Source organism: Amphibalanus amphitrite, unplaced genomic scaffold, assembly GCF_019059575.1.
Source record: "Amphibalanus amphitrite isolate SeventyFive unplaced genomic scaffold, NRLGWU_Aamphi_draft 000406F_arrow, whole genome shotgun sequence".
NCBI lineage: Eukaryota > Metazoa > Arthropoda > Thecostraca > Balanomorpha > Balanidae > Amphibalanus > Amphibalanus amphitrite.
The window spans coordinates 497,272-522,959 of NW_024881900.1; the positions used below are offsets into that span (position 1 = coordinate 497,272).

The 25,688-nt window shown below is 44.0% G+C and overlaps 1 protein-coding gene across 3 annotated transcripts in view; it reads right to left on the reverse strand.

Moving 5' to 3' along the window:
- Positions 1 to 25,688, reverse strand: part of LOC122390716 (kinesin-like protein KIF13A) — a 101,184-nt gene that overhangs the window by 58,207 nt on the left and 17,289 nt on the right. For all 3 annotated transcript variants that reach the window (XM_043383919.1, XM_043383920.1, XM_043383921.1), the window contains exon 7: positions 23,287 to 23,397. In XM_043383919.1, the coding sequence (XP_043239854.1) occupies positions 23,287 to 23,397 (111 nt within the window). The remainder of the gene's footprint in view (positions 1 to 23,286; positions 23,398 to 25,688) is intronic.

A 25,688-nucleotide genomic window follows, 5' to 3' on the forward strand; every position in this document is an offset into this window, starting at 1 on the left:
GTCATGGTATTCTGCTCTTCTGTCGTCAGTCGCTGAACAAGACTTTCTAGCTGCGCTGTTAGCCTTATTATTTCTTTTTGGTCATTCTCGTGTTGTTCGGTGAGGATTCTTACTTCACTTTCTCGTTCAATGTTGGCATCCATTTGCCTCTGAACGGTATGTCTGAGATGTTCAATTTCTACTTCCAGACGCGCACTCTGCTGGGCAAGAAGAGATGACTTCCCCAGCTCCTCGAGGCAAGCAGCCTTATCCGTCAAACATGTATTCAAGTCTTGCTCATTTGCTGGTGACGATGAAGTCCTTGTCTCGATGGATGCGTTAGGAACGTCGCCATCACTCACAGCATTGTTAGAAAAATGGCCCAGTAATATTTGAAACAAGGAAGGGTCGATTTCGTTTGTAAATTGCATGATATCTGTGTTTTGTCTGATGATTGAAAACGGCACATGCGCTTTGGCATTAGCAATTTTCATACAACATTCTTGCTCGTAGCTGGTAAGGAGCTGGTGCTGCGTTTCACATTTTTCCTTAATAATAGACAGATAGTCGCTGTAATTCGCCTTGGAGTTCAGCGCAGTGGACAGTATTTCACTGAAACTAGCATTGTATGTTTCATTTGCGGCGTCGGCTATACATGAAGACGATAATAAGATTGCAATCACAAACGTAAAATGATAAAACATGATGGGTTACTTAAATAATAAATTTTAGTTTAAACTCATATCAACATACGTTCAAACTGAGTAACTATCAGAATTAAATTGCTTACAATTTAAGGACGAAATGTGCAAACTAAAAATCCTAAAATGTAGAACGAATTAGGATAAGAAAATAGAGCAAGTGTGCTCATCGGGACAAATTTTCAAATCCTCGTGAATCGCGCATGCTCTTTTGACATTAGAGCTTGCGCTTGGCATCGACTGAAAAGTGCACAATGCACCAGGGTGTCAATGCACATCCAAGAGCACTTATTGCAATGACCTCAATGCCGCGGATCACAAAGCTAGCATAAAAAACATGAATATTTTGAACAAGGACAATAAGGTAATGTTAAATGTTATGATGTAGGATTGGACGGGCAAGATAACTTGAATGGTCGCCTAAGCTGGTGGTTAAAGGGAGATAATGACCTTTTTCCACAAAATCTGAGTTAGGACCATTTTCTGACAAAACACAACAAGTTATAATGTAAATTAAAACCATTTTGCTCAATTCGGTACCTTGCCGCAAATATCTCAACTTGAAGTCACGTTAGCGGGGAGCGCTGAAAATGACCGTTGAATAAGTACTTACATCACTTTTTGGTACTTGCATGTAATTTTGTAAAATGAGCGTATTCCTTACATTTGATCTTCATCACATCTAGTTAGCTAATGGTCGTCTATAGTGCCTTCAAAAGATATTCATGGTTTGGGGGTGGTTTATGTCTAAATTTACGCAACTATTTTTCCTGTTCATCATCTGACGCCATATGCTGCTATTTTAGTAGCAACGACTCAATTTTGAATCGGTCCCGCCGACTGCACAATAAAAGAAGATAGATACAACACTTTTGCGGCATCACTGAAAAACTTATGCAGTAGTTATCAAAATTCTCATAACACCGTTCGACAAACCTGAAGTCTTTTTGAAATAAATATGCTTGTATTTTTCGCTTCAGGCTCTGACGCCAGAATAATGAATTTCGTAGTCGCAATCGCAAGATTTGGCTGCGTTTCTGGCGCATGCCGTTCATTTGTGGCGCTTGGAAACTTGGAAACAAAGAAGCGTAGGCACTATGTACCTACCCCCGAATTAGAATCTAATTAATTCTAAACCGAATTAACTCTAATTCAAATTAGAATCCTTACAACCAAGCAACGACAAGGCGATAACATAAACAAAAACCCAAGCGTCGCTGTTTGAAACAAAAGCGCCATATACTGCGACTTTTTTATAGAGAAGGACAACGCATTTCGGTGGGTGTTACAAGTACTGCAAGTACTGCTTCTTTTTTGCAAAAATAAAAACCTTTTTCACATACGAAAATGTGCTAGGAAATTTTCATATTTTATAGAAACTACAGTAGAAATAGTATAGATGTCGAGTAATTTTTATTTAAGAAAAAAGAAAGCTCATTATCTCCCTTTAAGCAATGGCATATTGAGATGGGTGTCGGCCACGGACGTATAAATAAACTGGACCCGCAACCACCTCCATTCAGGTGAAGCCGAGAAGGCGCCATTTTACGTTGCCAAAAAACCGTGCTCTGGAAGGTCATCGAGCCAATACAATTATAATTGCGTCCAAACGGATGATCGGATCGAGATGCTGGTGGTACCGTTCGACGGGTAATTCCTTGAGGCAGTTGATGATGGGTGTCACATGTCACCCGGTGTCACATGGCGCGTGCCACGTGCCGACAAACTTACAAAGGGCAAAAACGTTTAAGCGACGCTTCAAATCAAACGAAGGGCGGCACAGGTGCCAAACTCACAGGTCACATGTCCCAGTGTTCGACCACTAACATATGGTATGCTCGGCATCAGGGGGTGCGGAATGCACGCGCTAGTGGCGAAAAACATGTTTTGAGGAGGAATCCTCCGATTCCGGAAAACCTTGACCTAGGCACACCAAATTTGGCACACTGACACTACTGGACACGCGCTTTAAGGTGCTGTACAAATAGGCGTGCTGGGGTACACGGTGCACGTGCTGTGCACGTGCAAACTTTTTGATGTTGCACTCCAGGTGTCACATATGCGGGTAGGGCGGGTAGCGCTGGCAAGCTCAAAGTGCCAAATTTACACAGGCCACCCAGAATGTATTCCATGCATAGTTATTGAGCATATCCATCTCCTGGTGGCCCCCAAAGGTGCGCTCTGCACGTGCAAAAAATTATCCGCGCCGGGCGGTGGGGATGATTGGACACCCTATGTGGATTTATGCAAATATCTCGAAAACGGCGTTGTGTAGCGCCGCCGTTTTCGGCACACCTTTTCATACATCTTTTTCACAAATGCTGCATAACTTTCAGACTTAGGTCGCTCAAGGTTAGGTCACCAGGTTACGTCCAAGTGGCCATACCTTAGGAAAAATTATAATGCCCGTCATAGCTACACAGACTATACAATCGGCTTAAAACGTGCAGCAATTGATAAGATCAACACTATATACGTAGAGTACCTCTACCTGGAAATTTCAATATCACTGTCCACTGACCTAGGGTTCAGTTGATTTTGCGACCTCAGACCACCAGCACGGCAAATCATTTATTTTGTCAAATTCGGGCTTCTAAACATTTTCCTACCCAGCAACGCAAATTTACGCCTCAATCGCCGGCCAGTGCAGCATAGGCATCTTTGTTATCTACGTTGTTTGCGCCTGCAGTAATACTGTACCGCAATAACCATTATCTTCATCTTTCACCCATAGATGGCAGTAGCAAAGCGCCTGCATCTATGCTGTGCCGCAGTGCTCTTACAATACGAGCTGAGCAATGAGCATTGAGCAAGTAAGTGATATTGAAATCATAGGCGGCGGAACGAGGGGGGCACCGGGGCACCGTGTCCCCCTTTGATTTTGGCATTTTAACATAGCCCTTTCCATGCAACGCCCATAGGGCGTTGCATGGAAAGAATGGGACCAAAAGTCGGCAGTGCCCCCCTTTAATTGAAGGTGTAGGAGCCCGAATTTGACAAAATAAATGATTTGCCTTGCTGGTGGTCTAAGGTCGCAAAATCAACAGAACCCTAGGTCAGTGATATTGAAATTTCGAGGTAGATGTAGGTACTCTACGTATATACTGTTGATCTTATCAATTGCTGCACGTTTTAAGCCGATTGTATAGTCTGTGTAGCTATGACGGGCCTTATAATTTTTCCTAAGGTAAGGCCACTTGGACGTAACCTGGTGACCTAACCTTGTGCGACCTAAGTCTGAAAGTTATGCAGCATTTGTGAAAAAGATGTATGAAAAGGTGTGCCAAAAACGGTGGCGCTACACAACGCCGTTTTCGAGATATTTACATAAATCCACATAGGGTGTCCAAGCATCCCCACCGCCCGGCGCGGATAATTTTTTTGCACGTGCAGAGCGCACCTTTGGGGGCCACCAGGAGATGGATATGCTCAATAACTATGCTGGAATACATTCTGGGTGGCCTGTGTAAATTTGGCACTTTGAGCTTGCCAGCGTAACCCGCCCTACCCGCATGTGTGACACCTGGAGTGCAACATCAAAAAGTTTGCACGTGCACAGCACGTGCACCGTGTACCCCAGCACGCCTATTTGTACAGCACCTTAAAGCGCGTGTCCAGTAGTGTCAGTGTGCCAAATTTGGTGTGCCTAGGTCAAGGTTTTCCGGAATCGGAGGATGCCTCCTCAAAACATGTTTTTCGCCACTAGCGCGTGCATTCCGCACCCCCTGATGCCGAGCATACCATATGTTAGTGGTCGAACACTGGGACATGTGACCTGTGAGTTTGGCACCTGTGCCGCCCTTCGTTTGATGTGAAGCGTCGCTTAAACGTTTTTGCCCTTTGTAAGTTTGTCGGCACGTGGCACGCGCCATGTGACACCGGGTGACATGTGACATCCATCATCACCTGCCTCAAGGAATTACCCGTCGAACGGTACCACCAGCATCTCGATCCGATCATCCGTTTGGACGCAATTCTAATTGTATTGGCTCGATGACCTTCCAGAGCACGGTTTTTTGGCAACGTAAAATGGCGCCTTGTCGGCTTCACTATCTTCCATAGGAGGTCCAATGGGGTTGCCAGTCCAGTTTATTTATACGTCCGTGGTGTCGGCCCAGGGGTGGAGGCGTATTTACAAATTGCAACCGAGCTCCGCCGTAGGGTATTTTATTTCCGCCGTAGTATATTTAAGTTGGGGTATTTTCTACCATACATCTGCCTGAGCTTGGGGTAATTACAATTTGTCGGCGACGTTAAAAAATGATGCACCTTTTTTCGCAGTATAGGTTAACGCATGTGCATATTTTTGCCTTTTTGGTTGCGCTTTTCCCTCGCCCGTATCAGTATAGGGGGAGGCGTTGAGCGGACCCCATCGGTTTTTCGTGAGTAACTCGCGTAAAAACCGTCCGATCGCGACGAAACTTTCAATACCCCCGATTTTATCAATTTTACTCCTACCCTGAAAATTTCATGACCCTGACCCAAATGACCTTTGACCTGTGACCTATTTCTCGAGACCATGGTTGGCCCGAATCGCGATTCGGCGTATGTCGGCTCGCATTAGCCGCGCGTTTGCAGTCTTTACGTGGTTTCAAGCGTTGAAACATGTGATATGATGCTGGTCCCATTCCCATGCATTAGGGTGGGTGTCACATGAAGGTCAGGTCAGCTCAATGACCTTTGATGACCTCGGTCCACTTTTTCGAGTTTAGCATGTTTCTAGGCTAGTTTTTGGAGCTGATTTCGAATTTAGCAACCATTTGAACATTACAGGGGGCGTAACGAAATTATCCGGACATCTTTCTTCCCGCTGTAATTAAAAAGCAAAACATTGTGGTACTTTTTATTTTGACGGAGCATGTAGCCACCTTTCATAAAAACACAGTGGCGAATGTTTTGGAGCATTTCAGCCAATGGATTCTCCAGCACACTGGCTTTGATGCGGACCAACGCCGTCTAAACCTGTGCCTGCGGTTGGGCGGTGCTTGTGGCGGGCGTCTCTTCAGTCACCTGCTGAACAAGAGCCCACAAGTTTTCGATTGAATTGGGATCGCGACTTTTTCCAAGTCATAAGCGTTAGCCCAGAATGATTGAAGGTTCTATCGGGCCATCGGCATCACTTCCCGATCTTTTAGGGACTTTTAAGTAGCGCGCCGCCCCGCATGAAGACAGCGTGGCTTGAATCAGGCATCAGTGCGTGTTCAGAAACCGAGCCCTCCTACACCGTCTGGTTGAGCGCCTCCGACTACTCATTGGCCAGTATGTTTCTCCGGTAATACTTACGGCGGTATTATGTGACACTATGTCCTATTGGAGGATCGCTAGGCAGCTGAACATGCTCCAGTTCTGGATATTGTCCGGATGTTTGACGGCGGCGAAGGCCAGCAAGTTCGAGCGGCTGGCTGCCCATACATGGCCGATTTGACGGTTCAAAGGATAATACAGCTCGAACGGCTACCCATCCAACCAGACCACCTCACCCTTATCATTCTTCAACCAGTGGACGCGATCTGGCGTGAGGCGAAAGGTGGTGAACTGGTTGTTTTCCCGTCAGTTTTGTTGTCTTTTTCAGTTTGAAGGGCACTAGAACCAAGTTAAAGGGCGGGTAGCGGTAAACCATGATTAATGATATGAGATCTCTTATTATCTGACTTGGTAAGAATTCGAGTCAATTTGCGGATTGATTGGTGCCGTTTCCTTGCCGCTATCTTGATGACTCTCCTCACCACTTGACAAAGGGCGGCTTTTATGGTCGCGACCGGGCTGAGTCGGCCACCGAAGTCCCAGCTTATTACACCTCAGGCAGATGTGCAATTGGCTGCTGCTGATGTCCAGCTGCTGGCAGACCAGCGTCTGGCTCATGACGCCGTGGATGCCGCCATGCATTTAACCACGAAAGGAGAGATTGTATCCCTTTCTCGCAACTGCCTTGGACGAAAACTACCATGTGAACCCGTCTGTGAATCGACTCCTACACAGAGCAACAGTCACATGACAAGGTCAGGTCACTGCTGAGTTGAAAACCGATAGCAGAGGCACGTATTCATCCAATATTCCCACTTCTAACATCAGAAAGGATTAGAAAACTGTGCAAACAGATATGGCGAAAAAATAGATGTCCGGACTCCGGATAATTTCGTTACACCCTGTACTGAAGTAGTTTTAGTGCCTTCGTAACATGCTACGAAGCTGTCAGAAAAAAATAGCGAATTCTGCCCCTCCAACTTTTGATTATTTGTAGAACTTCGTTGCTTAGCAAACCACTATGTTGTTCGCATTGAGGAGCTTTGAAATGTCTGTGTAATTCAAAATGTTAGTTCTGTAATTAAAAGAATTGACTCAGTGTTGCACATAATCTAACTTAACAACCGAGCATTGCAGGTTTGACAGATTTTTGCCCCACCAGCACCATCTTCCCTGGAAAAGCTCCACCCTTGCCTATGGGGCAAAACATAAGGGACAAAAACACAAAACAAGACAGATAGGTAAAAAACAAAACAAAATGAACTCAATACCTGATGAAGTTCAGTCTGGAGCAAAAACATACGTAATAGGTATCTATGTCAAATTAGAATGAAAGATTAAAATCAACCTGACCAGGTCTTACGGTCTGACCTGATCCTAACCGCCTTACTTCACCTAACTTAACCCAAATCAACCTAACCTACCACAACACCTGCAGATGTACCTTCCTGGAAAATGACGCCCAGGGAGGTGTCCAACTTATTGGAATATTACCATGATTGCTTGTCAAAATGTGTGTCATCATGCTCTTGTTTAACAAGTGATGTATAATAAGTGTGACATTCAAAAATGGTCTCCTGACTGTTGAGTGATCAGAATATTCAAATAATAAAGGTACAATGCTGTGCATCATAGTGCACACTAATCATGTTGTTTTTGTGTAGGCCCTCTGCGCATTATTGTGTACACTGCCATGTGCACCTTAAGGAAAAAAGTGACTGGTGGTACATGAAAAGGGTTGTGCAACTGTGAAGTTCATGCCCTTGGTCTTGCTGGAGTCAAATGCCTATAGCTATAGCAGGATCAGTGAGGGTTGTAGACATGCTACATGCACTGTGAGTTGAAGATATTGGCATAAAGTTCATCCATAATTACTATGCTTAACACCTAATGTAAGAAGCAACATAAATGCCCAGATGATACAGCTGAGCTCTCTGGTCAACATCACACAAATTTATTGACATACTTTGCAGGTACATATTTACATTCATAGCAAATGCTTTTGATTTGAATCATCAAAAACTAGGTGCTAGTAAGCTTGCATTTTTGCAGGTACAACAATGAACATATATATTTAATCATAAAAAACTTTCTCGTGGCATTCATCACATACCTTTTTACTGAACAAGTACCTATCTACCAATACCATGCAATGATTCTAAATTTCATCCGCAATCCACCTATATCTCAACTGACACATTGAAATTGAGATACCCTAACAAAACCTAGAACTGTACAAAAGAAGAATGCAATGCTACAAGAACTATGAAGTTCTGAAGTTATTCTCACATGCTGGAATGTTGAAACTCTACTTTTGTCATCTATTTCCACGTTTGATTGAGCCATCATATAGATCTGTTTTCGCTCTTCAGTCATAAGCTTTTGCACAAATCTTGAATTTTTACACATCATCTTGAACCATGCTCCAGTCTTTCCAACAAGGTACTATGGAACATCAAAGCAATTTTGATTTGTTACAACAGCTTCAGATCATGATAGGCTTCAAGTTTGTTACACCATTTGCCAGACAAAGCTCTACAAAGTGTGTATCAATTCCCAAACTAAGCAATTGATTATATCAGTATTTGCAGTTTCCACACAATGTTTCATAATATTATTCGATTTTTTTTTATATCATTTGATGATTGATTATATCGATTGATGTTGATATAAATATTATTCGATTTTTATATCAAGAAACCCAAATAATCCACAAATTGCTATTGAAACACTCCCACTTCAAGAGCTCACAGCAATAACAATACAAGTTCAGAAGCAAATAAACATTGCGCCAGATTTCGTATGAAACGCGCCATCATCCTGAAGTTTCTACCACAGACGGTAGTTCAACCGCAGCCGTAGTGCGAAAACCCCTGCCCACCTTACCCTACGGCGGAGCTCGGTTGCAATTTGTAAATACGCGGGGTGGAGATCTGTCAAAATGTCAACGTGCATATAGTTGCATCATATTCACATTCAGATTCGCGTGCACATTCGCGGACCCCTTCGATTTGGCTGAAAATTGCACAGCAGATAGACCATGAGCTCCTAAGCGCAAAAATTATCTTTTTATTTACCGACATTAAGTATTTTCCAAGTTATTCACGTTTGATTTACTGGTACAATATTCTGGTTAGTAAACTTCCCGGAAAAATCGGACCTCATCAAATTTCAAGAAAATTTCAGAAATGTTTAAGACTCAGCAGTTCTTTACAAAAAACTAAATTGCATCAAACGCGGTCGCATAGTTTTCTCAGGAGAAGTCTCTAAAGTTCAAGGTCGTTCAAGGTCATGCAATTTTTCTCACTTTTTGGAGTCGTTTTACACGTGACAGCTTCGTATTTATGAAGGACATTAGCTATACATACTGCAATAACAATATACTTAAGCACCAGAGGCATTGTTAGACCAAAGGGCGAAAAACAGTCGATAAACCTATTGAGCAAAGCCAAGAGGCAAATACAAGTGATATTCAGATTTCCCGTCCTAAAGTGAACTTGCCGGACCCCTCCGATTTCGTTCAAAGTCACAGGAATGATGCTCCTTGACCTCCTGAACACAAAAATAGTGCTCCTTTTGACCGACATCAAAGACTTTTCCAGATATACGCATGCGTGCACATTCAAATTGCATATGTTGCATATGACACGTTGGGCGGACCCCTTCGATTTCGCTCAAAATCACAGGAATGATGCTCCTTGACCTCCTGAACACGAAAACAGTGCTACTTTTGACCGACATCAAAGACTTTTCCAGATATACGCATCCGTGCACATTCAAATTGCATATGTTGCATATGGCACGTTGGGCGGACCCCTTCGATTTCGTTCAAAATCACAGGAATGATGCTCCTTGACCTCCTGAACACGAAAATAGTGCTCCTTTTGACCGACATCAAAGACTTTTCCAGATATACGCATGCGTGCACATTCAAATTGCATATGTTGCATATGGCACGTTGGGCGGACCCCTTCGATTTCGCTCAAAATCACAGGAATGATGCTCCTTGACCTCCTGAACACGAAAACAGTGCTACTTTTGACCGACATCAAAGACTTTTCCAGATATACGCATGCGTGCACATTCAAATTGCATATGTTGCATATGGCACGTTGGGCGGACCCCTTCGATTTCGTTCAAAATCACAGGAATGATGCTCCTTGACCTCCTGAACACGAAAATAGTGCTCCTTTTGACCGACATCAAAGACTTTTCCAGATATACGCATGCGTGCACATTCAAATTGCATATGTTGCATATGGCACGTTGGGCGGACCCCTTCGATTTCGCTCAAAATCACAGGAATGATGCTCCTTGACCTCCTGAACACGAAAACAGTGCTACTTTTGACCGACATCAAAGACTTTTCCAGATATACGCATGCGTGCACATTCAAATTGCATATGTTGCATATGGCACTTTGGGCGGACCCCTTTGATTTCGTTCAAAATCACAGGAATGATGCTCCTTGACCTCCTGAACACGAAAACAGTGCTACTTTTGACCGACATCAAAGACTTTTCCAGATATACGCATCCGTGCACATTCAAATTGCATATGTTGCATATGGCACGTTGGGCGGACCCCTTCGATTTCGTTCAAAATCACAGGAATGATGCTCCTTGACCTCCTGAACACGAAAATAGTGCTCCTTTTGACCGACATCAAAGACTTTTCCAGATATACGCATGCGTGCACATTCAAATTGCATATGTTGCATATGGCACGTTGGGCGGACCCCTTCGATTTCGCTCAAAATCACAGGAATGATGCTCCTTGACCTCCTGAACACGAAAACAGTGCTACTTTTGACCGACATCAAATACTTTTCCAGATATATGCATGCGTGCACATTCAAATTGCATATGTTGCATATGGCACGTTGGGCGGACCCCTTCGATTTCGTTCAAAATCACAGGAATGATGCTCCTTGACCTCCTGAACACGAAAATAGTGCTCCTTTTGACCGACATCAAAGACTTTTCCAGATATACGCATGCGTGCACATTCAAATTGCATATGTTGCATATGGCACGTTGGGCGGACCCCTTCGATTTCGCTCAAAATCACAGGAATGATGCTCCTTGACCTCCTGAACACGAAAATAGTGCTCCTTTTGACCGACATCAAAGACTTTTCCAGATATACGCATCCGTGCACATTCAAATTGCATATGTTGCATATGGCACGTTGGGCGGACCCCTTCGATTTCGTTCAAAATCACAGGAATGATGCTCCTTAACCTCCTGAACACGAAAACAGTGCTACTTTTGACCGACATCAAAGACTTTTCCAGATATACGCATGCGTGCACATTCAAATTGCATATGTTGCATATGGCACGTTGGGCGGACCCCTTCGATTTCGTTCAAAATCACAGGAATGATGCTCCTTGACCTCCTGAACACGAAAACAGTGCTACTTTTGACCGACATCAAAGACTTTTCCAGATATACGCATGCGTGCACATTCAAATTGCATATGTTGCATATGGCACGTTGGGCGAACCCCTTCGATTTCGTTCAAAATCACAGGAATGATGCTCCTTGACCTCCTGAACACGAAAATAGTGCTCCTTTTGACCGACATCAAAGACTTTTCCAGATATACGCATGCGTGCACATTCAAATTGCACATGTTGCATATGGCACGTTGGGCGGACCCCTTCGATTTCGTTCAAAATCACAGGAATGATGCTCCTTGACCTCCTGAACACGAAAACAGTGCTACTTTTGACCGACATCAAAGACTTTTCCAGATATACGCATGCGTGCACATTCAAATTGCATATGTTGCATATGGGACGTTGGGCGGACCCCTTCGATTTCGTTCAAAATCACAGGAATGATGCTCCTTGACCTCCTGAACACGAAAATAGTGCTCCTTTTGACCGACATCAAAGACTTTTCCAGATATACGCATGCGTGCACATTCAAATTGCATATGTTGCATATGGCACGTTAGGCGGACCCCTTCGATTTCGCTCAAAATCACAGGAATGATGCTCCTTGACCTCCTGAACACGAAAACAGTGCTACTTTTGACCGACATCAAATACTTTTCCAGATATACGCATGCGTGCACATTCAAATTGCATATGTTGCATATGGCACGTTGGGCGGACCCCTTCGATTTCGTTCAAAATCACAGGAATGTTGCTCCTTGACCTCCTGAACACGAAAATAGTGCTCCTTTTGACCGACATCAAAGACTTTTCCAGATATACGCATGCGTGCACATTCAAATTGCATATGTTGCATATGGCACGTTGGGCGGACCCCTTCGATTTCGCTCAAAATCACAGGAATGATGCTCCTTGACCTCCTGAACACGAAAATAGTGCTCCTTTTGACCGATATCAAAGACTTTTCCAGATATACGCATCCGTGTGCACATTCAAATTGCATATGTTGCATATGGCACGTTGGGCGGACCCCTTCGATTTCGTTCAAAATCACAGGAATGATGCTCCTTAACCTCCTGAACACGAAAACAGTGCTACTTTTGACCGACATCAAAGACTTTTCCAGATATACGCATCCGTGCACATTCAAATTGCATATGTTGCATATGGCACGTTGGGCGGACCCCTTCGATTTCGTTCAAAATCACAGGAATGATGCTCCTTGACCTCCTGAACACGAAAATAGTGCTCCTTTTGACAGACATCAAAGACTTTTCCAGATATACGCATGCGTGCACATATTCATTTTGAGTCTAGAAGCTTCTAAAGAGGCCAATGTTTGGCTATACACCCCGTAAGTGGTCTTTAGGCTTACGAGTCAATGCAGAGGTCAACTTAACGGTCTCTCCTGCCTAAACTAAGAAAGATACAGAAACCCGGTTACCACCTTTCGATAGTCCTTGAATGTATCTACAACACATAGGAAATTCAAGGTCTTGACGTTTTTGGTCTGGCCGCCAGATGACGCCAAAGTTGACATATATTTGCGCAACCTGGTGGGCAGTTGTAGAAGCTCGACGAAAATGCGGTTCTAATATGTTGTAGCCATATCCATTCTGCATCGACTGAAACTAGAAACTTGAAGATCGGTGTAGTCGTATTGAATGTAGAAGCTTCTAAAGAGACCTATGTTTGTCTATGCACCCCTTAAAGGGACCCTCCCACCTTCAAAAAAGTTTATGAATTGGCATGAAAGTGGTGTCGCTCGGTTCAGAAAGAGCGAAAACGAATATCTACCAAATTTCACCGGAAAATATTCACCGGTTTTCAAGATATTTGACTTTTACTTTTGTTTACTTTTTGGGATCTCCGCTGTTTCTAGCGACTTTATTTTAGAAGTGCGGCGTTTGCGGCAGATATTGCGCGCAAATAGCATATACCACCGCGTGCTACAAAACGTTTTAGTCAAACATTTAAAAATCGTTAGATATTTGCGCTGACGTCACACATTCAGAGGGGTATTCCTAAGCATTAGCCCCTCTGAATCAAAATGCTGCAATTTTGAAATTCAATATTTCCGATTTAAGGCATTTCTCGATGTTGTGAGTGCCGAAACCGGTAATTGTGAGCCAGGGACCCCATTTTGGCTATCTCAACTCAAATCTAATGTTAAGGTGGGAGGGTCCCTTTAAAGGAAATAGTTCACTTTTTAACATGGGTTTTGAACTGGAATAGCAGTTCCGTAGCTTGGGCTGAGACGAGCATAAATCAGGAGCTTTTACAGCCCAACGATCACCCTAGGCAAAGGTATTCTATTTCTCGTCCCGAAAAAGGTGTCTTGCGTTGAGGATGTGTGCCTTGCATATATTTCCATCCAGTATGAAAAGAGCATGGGTCCCGAAAATTCTTCAGAAACTAGAGAAATTATCTACGAGAACTCTAGAGAAATTCTCGTACTGATCAATTAGGACATTCAGGGGAACATTATCAGATCGAGCAGATCGCCCAAATGCCGGTGGCTGCGATAATTTCTCTGTTTCTGAAGAATTTTCGGGACCCATGCTCTTTTCATACTGGATCGCGTGTGCCTTATAGAAACTGAAAAGTTCTTCCTATATCAAAATATAGAAAAAAATCTTTTGTTATAAAAAGGTTTTATTTTCTTTGCTGATTATTTTGAACATAAAAAATCATAAATCGTTGCAAAAAAAATAATTTCGTGAAAGTGAACTATTTCCTTTAAGTGGTCTTTAGGCATGCGAGTAAATTCAGAGGTCAACTTAACGGTCTCTCCTGCCTAAACTAAGAAAGATACAGAAATCCAGTTACCGCCATTCGATAGTCCTTGAATGTATCTATAACATATACGAAATTTAAGGTCTTGACGTTTTTAGTCTGGCCGCCAGATGGCGCCAAATTTACATTAATTTGCGCCATCTGGTGGGCAGTTGTGGAAATTCGACGAAAATGCGGTTCTAACATGTTGTAGCCACGTCAATTCTGCATCGACTGACACTAGAAACTTGAAGATCAATTCAGTCGTTTTGAGTCTAGAAGCTTCTAAAGAGACCAATGTTTGGATATAAACCCCGTAAGTGGTCTTTAGGCATACGAGTCAATGCAGAGGTCAACTTAACGGTCTCTTGCCTAAACTAAGAAAGATACAGAAACCCGGTTACCGCCAGTCGATAGTCCTTGAATGTATCTACAACACATAGGAAATTCAAGGTCTTGACGTTTTTGGTCTGGCCGCCAGATGGCGGCAAATTTGACATATATTTGCGCCACCTGGTGGGCAGTTGTAGAAGATCGACGAAATTGCGATTCTAACATGTTGTAGCCACATCAATTCTGCATCGAATGACACTAGAAACTTGAAGATCAATTCAGTCGTTTTGAGTCTAAAAGCTTCTAAAGAGACCAATGTTTGGCTATACACCCCTTAAGTGGTCTTTAGGCATACGAGTCAATACAGAGGTCAGCTTAACGGTCTTCTTTGCCTAAACTAAGAAAGATACAGAAACCCGATTACCGCCATTCAATAGTCCTTGAATGTATCTACAACATATAGGAAATTCAAGGTCTTGACGTTTTTGGTCTGGCCGCCAGATGGCGCCAAAGTCGACATATATTTGGGCCACCTGGTGGGCAGTTGTAGAAGCTCGACGAAAATGCGGTTCTAACATGTTGTAGCCACATCAATTCTGCATCGACTGACAATAGAAACTTGAATATCGGTTCAGTCGTTTTGAGTCTAGAAGCTTCTTAAGAGACCAATGTTTGTCTTTACACCCCTTTAGTGGTCTTTAGGCATGCGAGTCAATACAGAGGTCAACTTAACGGTCTCTCCTGCCTAAACTAAGAAAGATACAGAAACCCTGTTACCGCCATTCGATAGTCCTTGAATGTATCTACAACTTAAAGGAAATTCAAGGTCTTGACGTTTTTTGTCTGGCCGCCAGATGGCACCAAGCTTGACATATGTTTGCGCCACCTGGTGGGCAGTTCTAGAAGCTCGACGAAAATGCGGTTCTAACATGTTGTAGCCACGTCAATTCTGCATCGATTGACACTAGAAACTTGAAGATCAATTCAGTCATTTCGAGTCTAAAAGCTTCTAAAGAGGCCAATGTTTGGCTATACACCCCGTAAGTGGTCTTTAGGCATACGAGTCAATGCAGAGGTCAACTTAACGGTCTCTCCTGCCTAAACTAAGAAAGATACAGAAACCCCGTTACCACCATTCGATAGTCCTTGAATGTATCTACAACACATAGGAAATTCAAGGTCTTGACGTTTTTGGTCTGGCCGCCAGATGACGCCAAAGTTGACATATATTTGCGCCACCTGGTGGGCAGTTGTAGAAGCTCGACAAAAATGCGGTTCTTATATAATGTAGCCACATCCATTCTGCATCGACTGACACTAGAAACTTGAAGATCGGTGTAGTCGTATTGAATGTAGAAGCTTCTAAAGAGACCTATGTTTGTCTATGCACCCCTTTAGTGGTCTTTAGGCATGCGAGTCAATTCAGAGGTCAACTTAACGGTCTCTCCTGCCTAAACTAAGAAAGATACAGAAATCCGGTTACCACCATTTGATAGTCCTTGAATGTATCTATAACATATAGGAAATTCAAGGTCTTGACGTTTTTGACGTTACCAAGCGAATAACAAAGCTAAGGTCTCCAACGATTCCCCGATTCACGGACTACCTTCGCCAAGGTTCGTGACCTACAAGGTCATGACCTTCCAGGTCAATATCAAGGTCAAACGACGGGAACCGCTCTGCACGCCGAAGTTAGCGACCGATTTCCAAAGTTAAGGTGTCAAACGATTCCCCGATTCACGGACTACATTCACCGAGGTTTATGACCCTCAAAGTCATGACCTTCCAGGTCAGCACCAAAATCAAATCACAGAAAGCACCCTACACGCCAAACTTAACGACCGATTACCAAAGTTAAGGTCTCAAACGGTCTCAAACGATTCCCCGATGCACGGACTACCTCCACCGAGGTTCATGACCTCCAAGGTCGTGACCTTCCAGGTCAACATCAAGGTCAAACGACGGAAACCGCTCTGCACGACAAAATTAGCGACCGATTACTAAAGTTAAGGTCTCAAACGATTCCACAGTTCACGAACTACCTTCTCCAACGTTCATGACCTCAAAGGTCATGACCTTCCAGGTCAACACCAAGGTAAAATGACAGAAAGCGCTCTACACGCCAAAGTTACCGGCTGATTACCAAAGTTAAGGTCTCAAACGAATCCCCGATTCACAGAATACCTTCACCAAGATTCGTGACCTCCAGAGTCATGACCTTCCAGGTCAACATCAGGCCAAACGACGGAAAACGCTCTGCAAGCCAAAGGTAGCGAACGATTCCCAAAGGTAAGGTCTCCTGACTAGTCTCGTATGCCTAAAGACCACTTAAGGGGTGCATAGCCAAACATTGGTCTCTTTAGAAGCTTCTAGACTCAAAACGAATGAACCGATCTTCAAGTTTCTAGTGTCAGTCGATGCAGAATTGATGTGGCTACAAACATGTTAGATCCGCATTTTCGTCGAGCTTCAACAACTGCCCACCAGGTGGCGCAAATATATGTCATGTTTGGCGTCATCTGGCGGCCAGACCAAAAACGTCAAGACCTTGAATTTCCTATGTGTTGTAGATACATTCAAGGACTATCGAATGGTGGTAACCGGATTTCTGTATCTTTCTTAGTTTAGGCAGGAGAGACCGTTAAGTTGACCTCTGCATTGACTCGTATGCCTAAAGACCACTTACGGGGTGTATAGCCAAACATTGGCCTCTTTAGAAGCTTCTAGACTCAAAACGACTGAATTGATCTTCAAGTTTCTAGTGTCAGTCGATGCAGAATTAACGTGGCTACAACATGTTAGAACCGCATTTTCGTCAAGCTTCTAGAACTGCCCACCAGGTGGCGCAAATATATGTCAAGCTTGGTGCCATCTGGCGGCCAGACTAAAAACGTCAAGACCTTGAATTTCCTCTAAGTTGTAGATACATTCAAGGACTATCGAATGGCGGTAACAGGGTTTCTGAATCTTTCTTAGTTTAGGCAGGAGAGACCGTTAAGTTGACCTCTGTATTGACTCGTATGCCTAAAGACCACTAAAGGGGTGTAAAGACAAACATTGGTCTCTTAAGAAGCTTCTAGACTCAAAACGACTGAACCACTCTTCAAGTTTCTAAGGTCAGTCGATGCAGAATTGATGTGGCTACAACATGTTTGAACCGCATTTTCGTCGAACTTCTACAACTGCCCACCAGTTGGCGCAAATATATGTCAAATTTGGCGCCATCTGGTGGCCACACCAAAAACAAAAAGACCTTGAATTTCCTATATGATGTAGATACATTCAAGGACTATTGAATGGCGGTAATCGGGTTTCTGTATCTTTCTTAGTTTAGGCAGGAGAGACCGTTAAGTTGACCTCTGTATTGACTCGTATGCCTAAAGACCACTTAACCCGCGCCCTGCTGGGGGGGGGGGGGTGTTTGAACACCCCCCTTGTGGTTTTTCGCGAATATCTCAAAAACGGCGGCGCGGAGCGCCGCTGTTTTTAGTACACCTTATCATACATCAATTCTACACATGTTGTGAAAATTTCAGACCAAGGTCATTCAAGGTCAGGTCACCAGGTCACTTGAAGTGACCTCACCTCATAAAAAGTTTCAATGTCTGTCATAGCTATACCGAGTGACTGATCGCTTTGAAACTTTCAGCGATTGCTAAGAGCAATAGAATGTACAAAATGTATATCTCAGAATTTTGATATCGATGACCTAAGGTCAGGTCAATTTTGCGACCTCCCCATTATAAGTCAATGGGAGAAAATTGAAATGCGCCTCTTTTGGACGAAAGACGTTATAAACACTTCCAAACACCGAATTATAAGTGGTTTAGACACACTGAGCATGAAACTGGTGTCCGTGACCCTTGTTTATGCCCTGAGGTCATCTTAGGTCACAAATGGTATCTAACAGTTTTCGCAAATAACTTTTGATAGAGGCATGCTAGAGCGATGAAAACGCCTTAGATGTGTTCAGCTCGACGATACGGATCGACTGATATGCAGCATGACCCTTTCCGGTCAGGTCATGACCTTGACCTGAGGTCAAATTTTCAAGTTCACCTTTCAAGGTCAAGTTATAGTTCATTCGATGCGTCTTGACGAGAGGAACACGATGCCGGTAAAAGTAAGCTCGTACAGGGCTTGGGTCAGAAGTTATTGCAGAAAAACTGTTTCCGAAAAAATCGGCTATTATTGCAGTTTTTGCCCCCTGCAGGCAAAACCGTTGACGTTAGGTCAAATCTGAGAGAATTACTCAGAAAGGGCGTTAATAGGGCTATCGAATGCGCTTTTCCGCGGCGCTGTAGCTCTATTGGTTCCCGAGTTATGCGTTGGCTTCTTGGAAATTTTCGACATTCGACCTGGAAATCGGCGAAATTTTGCCTTCAATGACCTCTGGTGACCTGACCTTTGACCTGACCAAAAAATGACCGAAGTGATTTCGTCATTATTTTTGACGCTCTTTCGAACGCCGCCTTCCGCGTATCGCTACGTGGCCCAGGAGCCGAGTTACAAGGGGGGGTGTTCAAACACCCCCCCCCCCCAGCAGGGCGTGGAAATCCAGGACCCCCAGCCGGGCGCGGGGGGGTGTATAGCTAAACATCGGTCTCTTTAGAAGCTTTTAGACTCAAAACGACTGAATTGATCTTCAAGTTTCTAGTGTCATTCGATGCAGAATTGATGTGGCTACAACATGTTAGAACCGCATTTTCGTCGAACTTCTACAACTGCCCACCAGGTGGCGCAAATATATGTCAAATTTGGCGCCATCTGGCGGCCAGACCAAAAACGTCAAGACCTTGAATTTCCTATGTGTAGTAGATACATTCAAGGACTATCGAATGCTGGTAACCGGGTTTCTGTATCTTTCTTAGTTTAGGCAGGAGAGACCGTTAAATTGACCTCTGCATTGACTCGTATGCCTAAAGACCACTTACGGGGTGTATAGCCAAACAATGGTCTCTTTAGAAGCTTCTAGACTCAAAACGACTGAATTGATCTTCAAGTTTCTAGTGTCAGTCGATGCAGAATTGACGTGGCTACAACATGTTAGAACCGCATTTTTGTCGAATTTCTACAACTGCCCACCAGGTGGCGCAAATATATGTCAAATTTAGCGCCATCTGGCGGCCAGACCAAAAACGTCAAGACCTTGAATTTCCCATATGTTATAGATACATTCAAGGACTATCGAATGGCGGTAATCGGATTTCTGTATCTTTCTCAGTTTAGGCAGGAGAGACCGTTAAGTTGACCTCTGAATTGACTCGCATGCCTAAAGAACACTTAAGGGGTGCATAGACAAACATAGGTCTCTTTAGAAGCTTCTACATTCAATACGACTACACCGATCTTCAAGTTTCTAGTGTCAGTCGATGCAGAATGGATGTGGCTACAACATACTAGAACCGCATTTTCGTCGAGTTTCTACAACTGCCCACCAGGTGGCGCAAATATATGTCAACTTTGGTGTCATCTGGCGGCCAGACCAAAAGCGTCAAGACCTTGTATTTCCAATGTATTGTAGATACATTCAAGGACTATTGAATGGTGGTAACCGGGTTTCTGTATCTTTCTTAGTTTAGGCAGGAGAGACCGTTAAGTTGACCTCTGCATTGACTCGTATGACTAAAGACCACTTACGGGGTGTATAGCCAAGCAATGGCCTCTTTAGAAGCTTCTAGACTCAAAACGACTGAATTGATCTTCAAGTTTCTAGTGTCATTCGATGCAGAATTGATGTGGCTACAACATGTTAGAACCGCATTTTCGTCGAACTTCTACAACTGCCCACCAGGTGGCGCAAATATATGTCAAATTTGGCGCCATCTGGCGGCCAGACCAAAAACGTCAAGACCTTGAATTTCCTATATGTTATAGATACATTCAAAGACTATCGAATGGCGGTAATCGGATTTCTGTATCTTTCTTAGTTTAGGCAGGAGAGACCGTTAAGTTGACCTCTGAATTGACTCGCATGCCTAAAGAACACTTAAGGGGTGCATAGACAAACATAGGTCTCTTTAGAAGCTTCTACATTCAATACGACTATACCGATCTTCAAGTTTCTAGTGTCAGTCGATGCAGAATGGATATGGCTACAACATACTAGAACCGCATTTTCGTCGAGCTTCTACAACTGCCCACCAGGTGGCGCAAATATATGTCAACTTTGGTGTCATCTGGCGGCCAGACCAAAAACGTCAAGACCTTGAATTTCCTATGTGTTGTAGATACATTCAAGGACTATCGAATGGTGGTAACCGGGTTTCTGTATCTTTCTTAGTATAGGCAGGGGAGACCGTTAAGTTGACCTCTGCATTGACTCGTATGCCTAAAGACCACTTACGGGGTGTATAGCCAAACATTGGCCTCTTTAGAAGCTTCTAGACTCAAAACGACTGAATTGATCTTCAAGTTTCTAGTGTCAGTCGATGCAAAATTGACGTGGCTACAACATATTAGAACCGCATTTTCGTCGAGCTTCTAGAACTGCCCACCAGAAGCTTCTAGACTCAAAACGACTATGTGCACGCATGCGTATATCTGGAAAAGTCTTTGATGCCGGTCAAAAGGAGCACTGTTTTCGTGTTCAGGAGGTCAAGGAGCATCATTCCTGTGATTTTGAACGAAATCGAAGGGGTCCGCCCAACGTGCCATATGCAACATATGCAATTTGAATGTGCACGCATGCGTATATCTGGAAAAGTTTTAATGTCGGTCAAAAGGAGCACTATTTTCGTGTTCAGGAGGTCAAGGAGCATCATTCCTGTGACTTTGAACGAAATCGGAGGGGTCCGGCAAGTTCACTTTAGGACGAGAAATCTGAATATCACTTGTATTTGCTTCTTGGCTTTGGTCAATAGGTTTATCGACTGTTTTTCGCCCTTTGGTCTAACAATGCCTCTGGTGCTTAAGTATATTGTTATTGCAGTATGTATAGCTAATGTCCTTCATAAATACGAAGCTGTCACGTGTAAAACGACTCCAAAAAGTGAGAAAAATTGCATGACCTTGAACGACCTTGAACTTTAGAGACTTCTCCTGAGAAAACTATGCGACCGCGTTTGATGCAAATTAGTTTTTTGTAAAGAACTACTGAGTCTTAATCATTTCTGAAATTTTCTTGAAATTTGATGAGGTCCGATTTTTCCGGGAAGTTTACTAACCAGAATATTGTACTAGTAAAACAAACGTGAATAACTTGGAAAATACTTAATGTCGGTAAATAAAAAGATGATTTTTGCACTTAGGAGCTCATGGTCTATCTGCTGTGCAATTTTCAGCCAAATCGAAGGGGTCCGCGAATGTGCACGCGAATCTGAATGTGAATATGATGCAACTATATGCACGTAAAATGTCAGGGGGGTCCAGGCCGGTCAGATGGAGGCGGACTGGATGCAGTACCATTGACTTACATAGCAGTAATTCGTTTTCAGTAATCCTGACCCCCCCCCCCCGACCCCCGAGATCTCCACCTCTGTGTCGGCCGTTCGGCAATGTACCGCATAGCATTATTACGTAACACGTCGATGGGTAATTCAAGTCATCAAGTTGGAAATGTCCTTTGTGAAAGGTGAGTCATTAAGCTCCATTGAAAGACCAGCACATACCAGATGACAGATACCATGCCGACAAGCTTAAAAGCAAAAAGCATTGAGATATCAATTAATTGATGCATTTACTTACGTCACTTTTGATTAGATAGCATGTACTATGTAGTTCACATCTCATAAAATAAGTGCTTACACGGATGGCCCGCCGCCGAAGACGACCACTGACCAGTCAATACCACCGACGGCGGAAGGGGGTCTGAATCATCACACTCGCTGATATAAGTCGCGTTATGCGCGTGCCTTGTTTGCGAGCATGGGATGTGCCCCAAAAGTTTCATTAGCGTATGTGTAAGAGCTTTAGTAGCGTATTTCCTGATTAATGTTTATGACCTGCATACCTATATCACTAAATGACCTGGCGCAGTTATTGCCATGACGCATAGGCCTCTGTGTATCTGGACTGGACACATAATATCTGGCCATGATTACAACGGCCCTAAAAATAAAGGCTTAGAGCAGTCCAGTCAGTTTACCTACAACATCCATTTCTTCACCGCTGCATTCATTAAAAATGATGGGATCATTCGACGGGGTATAAAGGTCTATGCACGATGTTATGGATTGCACTGCATTCTTAAAGGGACTATCCCACCTTTAACATGGGGTTTGAGTTGAGATAGCCAAGTTTGCGGCGAGGTTCAGAAACCACTATCTATCTAGGTTGCAACCCCCGCGGCCTCTTGGTGTTGAAGAAATTCGTTCCCTTCATTTGAAAATGGGCCTTGTACAAGGCCCTATCTTCAACATGGAGCTACCGTTAGTGTGACGTCACCTCGTTTAGTCATTCTGATTTAAATGGGTTTGTTCGTTGAAAAATCGCTTAAAACCTAGTCTGAACTTCGTTGTGGTGCCTACAGAGTAAAAAGAATCAGCTTTATGACAGTAATGTGGCCTGGGGAAGGAGTTAATTTTGGGCTGTGACGTCACATATTTGAAAGTTTGTGTTTGGAATATGGGAAGCCTAAGATGTTTAATGAAAAATAAATGCCAGAACCGTGTTCCTGGTCATCCAATCTATAAAGTCGGGCACAATTTAACTGGTTTTAACAACATTTTAGAAGGTGGGATAGTCCTTTTAAGAATAAACATACAATTACATAAGTACTGTGGTGGTGAATGGGTCCGACGGCGGCGAAGTCTCCTGCAATTCTTGCAGCGGTTAATTCAAAGTAGCTGCCGACAGTGGCAGCTCAGCGTCACCCGTCCGGCGCCATCCGGCCGTCGAAGGCCGACTCACCTGCGTAACAATCACGGTGAAGACGGCGTGCGAGCGAGACGACTCTGAGTTCATGTTGGTGGCCGCCACGGTCCGCGACTTGTTCCCCTCGACAATCAGCCGCTCAATGTCCTGCCGGTGTACAAACAGGCAGACGTGACACAGACATGACAGACGTCAGAGACAGAACACGTGTATTGGTGACTCGCATTGGCAAGATAGTTTTCCAAACCAATGGTAACGTTTGTCGGAACACAATTGTTTAATGAACATTGAACACCCATTAGCTGTTGCTTGGTCTTGCACAACTTATGTGTTTCATAGTGCGAGGACGAATGCTCGTTTGCTGTGTAAAAAGAAGTGAAATTTTGTTACCAGGCTCTCAACAGGTAGGTTCCTGACCTGAACACAATACATTTATCGCCAATAAGAAACTCGATGTTAGCTCCTTATTTGTGTCATATGTTTTTGCTTTAGCAGTCATATGCAGCATCAATACGAAATAAGATGAGGCTAGCTCGAGAAAAAGATGTTGGTGTCATTCAATTTTCAAGCTAGACTTAAGCTTTACTTTGCCCGTGTTTGTCAACAAGGGTTCATAATCATGAGTAATAGATGCCATAGCATGAAGTATATGTGTAATGTGTATAACTTGATAACTAAGGTTAATTAGAACGTAAATATCTATGTTACTTGGCAGCTTTCCGAGTTCAATGACTTCAGTTCATTGACCTTTAACAACACTTCATGCTTAAGTACAACCACAGACTTCTCATCATCACACTCAATTCATAAAGGCACGGCGTCATCCCAAGTGTTTAGGCTAGATTAATGTGGTGTTTCAAAGCAGTAAACATTATATTCGATTGCTAAAGTAATCATAGGCGGCGGAACGATTTGAGACAAGGGGGGGCACCAGCTCCAAGAGCCAAACCTAGGGTACCCCCAAATCCTGTTTTCTCATCGGATTTAGGCCACTTATTTTTCGTCACAGCCCTGACACGATGATTTTTTTATTTTTATTTTTTTACAAAACGAAAATGGCAGTTCACCCCCGTATGTGTGGTTAACTTAACCCTCGCCGGCACAGGGGGAGGGGGGGTTGATGCACCCCCCTAAGGTTTTTCGCGAATAACTCGCGTAAAAAGCGGCCGATCGCGACGAAACTTTCAGTACCCTCGCATTGATCAATTTTACACCTACCCTGAAAATGTCATGACCCTGACCAGTGTGACCACCCCTGATCCAAATGACCTTTGACCTGTGACCTCTTTTCTGAGACCATGTTTGGCCGGAATCGCGATTCGGCGTATGTCGGTTCGCATTAGCCGCGCGTTTGCAAGCTTTTCGTGGTTTCAAACGTTCAAACATGTGATTTGATGTTGCTCCCATGCATTAGGGTGGATGTCAAGGTCACCAGAAGGTCAGGTCAGGTCATTGACCTTTGGTAACCTCGGTTCACTTTTTCGAGTTTTACATGTTTCTAGGCTAGTTTTTGGAGCTGAATTCGAGTTTAGCAACCATTGGAACATTTACGAAGTAGTTTTGGTGCCTTCGTAACATGTTACGAAGCTGTCAGAGGCGGATGACAGGTACTACGAATACCCGTCACGACCCCTACCGGTTAACCTGACCTGACCTGACCCGACCTGGTCTAAACGCTTCACGACATCATCTATGATCAAAACTAACACGATATTCGTGACCAGCACCCCGGAAAACTCCTTAGCAGCCACACTTTACGACTTTCTAACAGGTCCCGATATTCCCGATTTATGGGTCATTGACCTGACCTGGAAGGTCAACCGATGACCTAGGATCTTAAAATTGGGTATCATTGGCTTCCTCTTGTGACGGGCAACACGCTCGTTTTTTTCTGCGAAGCTCTAGCTCCATCAGGGGCCAAACGCGAGGGGGGGGTCGTACCAACCCCCCCCCCTTGTGCCGTCGAAGGACTCAAAATGGCCTGTGCCGGCGAGGGTTAAGCTGATCCTCAAGTACCTATGTGCTTGTCTCTTCCTTATTGTCGTTTGATAAATTCCATTTATCCTACATGTATCAAATTCCCAAGAAGCCATCGCAGTACTAATCAGTGGCGAATCCCAGGGGGAGGTCACATGGGTCATGACTTAGGGCCTGGGGTCACCACATGCCTGCCAGGAGCACCACAGGCCTGACAGCCGGCAGGGGCACCACAGGCCCGCCAGGGGTATCACAGGCCTAGCAGGGGCATCACGGGCCTGTCAGTGGCACCACAGGCCTGTCAAGAGCACCATCGGCCTAGCAAAAGCACTACAGGTCTTCCAGGGGCTCCACAGACCTACCAGGGGCACCAGAGGCCTGCCAGGGGCACTATTGGCTTCGCAGGGGAACCACCGGCCTCGCAAGGGCACCATAGACCTGTCAAGGGCACCACAAGCCTG